General features: G+C 36.9%; 1 protein-coding gene across 1 annotated transcript in view; it reads left to right on the forward strand.

Moving 5' to 3' along the window:
- The first annotated feature begins 4,100 nt into the window (after window positions 1-4,100).
- Window positions 4,101-5,174, forward strand: part of LOC107550176 (semaphorin-3F-like) — an 8,157-nt gene continuing 7,083 nt past the window's right edge. Inside the window, exon 1 of the mRNA XM_016231417.1 lies at window positions 4,101-4,196. Within this exon, the coding sequence (XP_016086903.1) occupies window positions 4,101-4,196 (96 nt within the window). The remainder of the gene's footprint in view (window positions 4,197-5,174) is intronic.

Raw genomic sequence — 5,174 nt, forward strand, 5'->3', positions numbered from 1 at the left:
TTTGTTTATCTATGTATACACTGCCACTCCTATTGCATCTCAAGACCAAGATGAGTGACTTGAGTGCATTAAGAGAGTAACACTCAAGTTCTGGGAGTTCTCTCTGGAGCTAGGCCACTTTCACAGAGTGCCACTTAAAAACTGACAGCAATGCCCGCTTATAAATGTGGGAAACTTTTTTGGAAAGGGTATGTGGATAAATTAATTCTATAAACCAGAATTATGAGGTAGAAGATCAGAAACAGAGCAATGGAAGATTATTTTTCTTATGTGGCTTGACCCCTGAATGTCTATGGGAATGAGATCCACTTCCGAAATACACAGAAATCTTCACACAGCCCTGAATCTCCAATCATTCATGAAGTTCTCCACTTCCAGTGACACTTGAGTGTTTGTTTATTCAGTATTTTTGATAATTCATATGCAGGACACTCTGCTACATTTAACATATTTTCCAAATAAATCCATTCTACAGATTTATTTAGCAGATTTGGCTTCAAATTCGGCACATAAACTGAAAGGCAAAAAGTTTACTTGTTGATAAGCCAAAAAATTTGTAGATTAGCTTCTCAAGTATTTTCAAAATTAAAGTTACTGTACCTCCTAGAATTACGTTGATCTTTTAGTCAAGCTTTGTGCTGTTGATGGCAATAGATATGAAGACCTTATATAGTTCACATCAAAAATAATTGATCGATTATACTGGAGGATTTGCATGGGCGCATTGTGCAGTAATGAGGGTATTTCTTGAACACGTCTATCTGATTTGTAGTGATACAACTGTTGTTCAAACTTATCTTTGTTGTTGGATCAAAGCCTTGCAAATTAATACAATTTGGTTTCTCTCTCATATATGACCATCCAAGTTTCTTGTGCAAAGTGTTTGTTGGCAGATGCATTTATAATGAGGTCATGTAGAGTTTTGCATTTCATCTACAATCAACATTTCCTTCCCTGGAGAAACTCGGAGGAATTCCTCACCAATGAGACACTTTAGCTTATGTCCTTTCCTGTAAAAAAGGTCTGTTTTTTTCCACAAATGCTTGCCTCCCATGTCCAAGTAATGATCTTGGCCTTTAAAAAAAAAAAATCCAGAGCAGAGTGGCACAGAGGAACCGATTTAACAACATTATTAAAAGTTGGATCTGTGAAGATTCTCATGATACTCTTTACCCTTTTCCCTGTAGTGTGGCATTCAGCCTGCAGAGTTTTTGGCTTGCAGCCACAAATTAAATGCTAAATAATGTTTGAAAACTTGAAGGTGGACTTTATAAGGAGACACTGTCCACTTGTATAAAAATATATTGGAAAAATTGTTAGCTCAGTGTTGCAGTTTAGCTGAGCACAATGACAAAATTTGATAGAATCAAACTGCAAAAATGGCACATAGTGGGAAAAGCATATTCATAGTTCTTCACAGTGGAAAAAAAGTCTGGTAAAAATAGCATATGGTTGTGACGGAGTACGTCAATGTTCAGCCAGGCCTACATGCTCACGATACATGGATGCGTGTGAACAATAATGTGATCTGATCCCTCTCCCTTGTTATATGTCAGATTAAAATAGAGCTATGCAGTGAAATATTTTTGGTGCAGCATAACAGTTAAGATTTAAATAAAAGTCAGCTTGATCCAGAAACTAGACAGTTCATCCAAAAATGAAAATTGTCATCATTTACTCACTCTCAAGTTGTTCCAAACCTGTATGAGTTTCTTTCTTCTGTTGAACCAACATTCTTCAAAATATCTTCTTTTGTGTTCAACAGATGAAAGAAATTCATACAGGTTTGGAACAACATGAGGGTGTGATGACAAAATTTTCATTTTTGGGTGAACTAATCCTTTAAATAGTTCTGAATACATTGCTGCATCCTAGAGCATAGAACCTAAAGGAATAGTTCAATACGAGTCAAAGGGATAGCTCACTCAAAAATGTAAATTCTGTCATCATTTACTCACCCTCATGTCCTTCCAAACCATGTCGTATGACTCTTTCACAAAATAAGATATTTTAGACAGTGTGTCAACACTGAACTCATTGACTTTCAAAAAAAGCACAGAGATATTTTTCAAAATAGTCATGCAGATTTGGAATAACATGAGGGTGAGTAAATGATGACAGAATTTGCATTTTTCAGTGAACTATCCTTTTAAATTGTATTTACCTGAAATATTCCTTTAACTGGGTTGCTACAAGTGCACCTTAAGTCATTTTTGATTAAAAGAGCTTCCTAAATGACTAAGCCATGAAAACATATTTGCTTATGGAAACTTTGGGCATTTAGGCCATGACCTAAATATTTTGATTTCCTAAAAAAGTCTTTGGCCAGAGAGGGTTATGAAATCAGTGAGGTGGAGCAGCGGCAGCTTTTGGAAAGAAGCTGTCAGGGCTGACTCGCAGTCGCAGCAGGAGTTTAGACGAGGCTCAAACTAGAGATGTCCAAAAGAAATATACAGACGTGGATAGTTTGCTGTACTTTTTATACAGTCTGTGTCTATTTTCTGAGCAGACTGAACTGAACTGCTGACGCAGCTCCTAATATGCCAGTCTCGTCCAGATGTATTTTTTTAATGAGATGTCCTTGTTCACAGAGGCAGCAACTGCTGTCCACCTGCCTCCAGGCATTGGCTCTGATTACTGTATTATTAGATGTATTTCAGTGAAATCATGATGCTCCGTTGGACATTATAAGCAGAGTTTTGCTATAACATACACAAGAAGTTTTGAGATGTGTGTCTCTTAAGGGATAAAATCCAGTTTTCCACTGCACTTTAATTGAGGGGTCTGGCGTCTTATTCCTCCCCACAGCATTGCATAATGTTTTTTTACAGGCAACAGAGGGGCTGTTATTAAACGGGACATTTTCCCCAACTCATTGTTCAGCATGTTCCACAGCTTATCTTTGTGTATTAGGCAAGAGATTGGTACAACCACAGAGTCTCTCCGCAAATCTGTCTTGAGAACTCTGGACTCAAGTGCTCTTCTTCTCTACTTCTATGGGACACTAATTAGTTATAATGACCCACTAAATTAAACGCAACCTCTTGAGATAATCAGATTTGTGAAAATAGTATGTGTTGTTCAGTATTTCCAAGTATGTCCATGTGCAAAAGACTATAAATTCATATAATTAATTGGAAAAAATATACGAAATTCCATATTTTTCTATTAAACACGTTATAAAAAGTAGGCTGTAACAGTTTTTTTTGCGTTAAACCTGATCTGTCTGTTGTTGGCACCATCACTGTAGTTAGGTTTGGCAAACATGAAATGTTTGCAATTAGGACATTGTGTGTGGAAAATCTGACTGCTTTTGTCTTCCTTAAATTATGCCATTGTGATTTGATTAAATTGGATTTTGGCTTGTGGCAAACACTGGCAAAAGTCACAACTGGTCCAGCCAGCTGGAAAACAATACTAGAAGCAGAACTCCCCTAAAACACGTAAAAAGATATGCGTCACCTAATAATTGATAGACATTCAGAGATACACATCTAATGTATTATGGGGAGATTTTACCATTTAGATATGTATTTATTACTGTTGTTTAATAAATAATAAATAAACATCAAACACATTTATAATAATAATAAATAATGTTTTTGATATTTATGATAAAATATAAATTAATACAATAGAAAAATAATATACCGTTAATAATAGAAAAAAATATAATAAATTAATAATAAACCATTAAATATTAATTTATTCTTAAACAGTAAATATCTAATACATTATCATTAAAAATATCAAATACATTATAATGCATTTATTTGATATTTATTTATTATTGTTACTTATTATTATTGTAAATTTAATTAACTTTTTGTTATAAAACTTTATTAATTCTAAGGTTTTTTCTTAGCAAAATCAAACATTGATCACTTTGTGTCAGTTCCTTGGCAGCACTTCTTCACTCAAATGACATCACTTCCCATCACTTCTTTCAGGGGTGAGTGCTTCAGACTGTTTGTACAGAGTAAAGGTCAAGGTCTGACCTGACGTCCACAGGCTGTCAGGTGCCTCCTTACTGAATAAAGTGAGCTGCCCTCCCTTGCCAAAAGATAGTGGATTTTGTGGATGAAGCCTGTTGGACGGTGATGAGAGAGCATGCTGAGAATAGATCCGTGGCCCCAGTGCGCAGCGAGCGGTCTGGAATCCCAGCCTGCCCCTGTGGATCGAGCCAGGGAGATTCTGTACATGACTGGAGGATCACCCACACAGCTGCCAGAACCACACACACACTAGTACACTTCGCCACCTAGTTAGAGCCCTGAGGAGCACACCTAACACACATGTGCAGGCACACACCTTGAGAGCATATGTGGCATCTCACCCGTTCACATGTGGTCTCATATACGTCTGTTCACATTTAGTGTCTGAATGACTAAATGTTATTTAGGTTGGACCATAGACATGTATACAAGAGTTTAATCAAGTCTTTATTTAATACATGATCTAAAACCTTTTCCACATACTTCGCTCTGACCTTCCTGTCACTGGCCCGTTCTATTTCTGTTTATCCAGTGTGTAACGCTGGACAGGCATTTGGACGAGAGCACAGTAATACCTCTGAGATCAAAGTGGTTTGTGGTATGACGCTAACATGGAGTAATTTATAGATTCGGTCTGTGTCAGTAGCGCCGTTCCGCACTTGCTCAAAATCACGCAATTGCTCTCGTACTCTCAGAGGGCAACGATGTCAGCACGTCCTCATAACCTCAGATTTATGTTTAATGTCAACTCGCTTCTCCTCACTCCCTGGCCCGACCTTCGCACTATTATTGTGTGATGTATGTAATTATGTTTTTGTCATTTAAAGTTGAACATTGATGGATATTTGGTGTAAATGGACGGGTTTAATTGGTGATGTGTCTTTGGGGAAATCAGTGGCTGAATGTGATAGAGACGGGGAAAAAACACTTAGTACACTGGAGCACAGCACACTCAGACAGCTGAAGCCGTCTCATCTCTACACCTGCTCTGTTCTCTCTTGTGTCCTCCCTCAGAGAGAAAGAAAAAGAGAGAGATGGAAACCACCAGCACCTGCTGTGTGAAAAATATGACCGATAAAGAAACCTGGGTTGAAAAAATTAAATAAAATATAATTTAAAATAAAATAAAATAAAACCTAACCCTAACGCATAAAATAAAATAAGCATTATATATATATA

Source organism: Sinocyclocheilus grahami, unplaced genomic scaffold, assembly GCF_001515645.1.
Source record: "Sinocyclocheilus grahami isolate Dianchi unplaced genomic scaffold, SAMN03320097.WGS_v1.1 scaffold16.1, whole genome shotgun sequence".
NCBI lineage: Eukaryota > Metazoa > Chordata > Actinopteri > Cypriniformes > Cyprinidae > Sinocyclocheilus > Sinocyclocheilus grahami.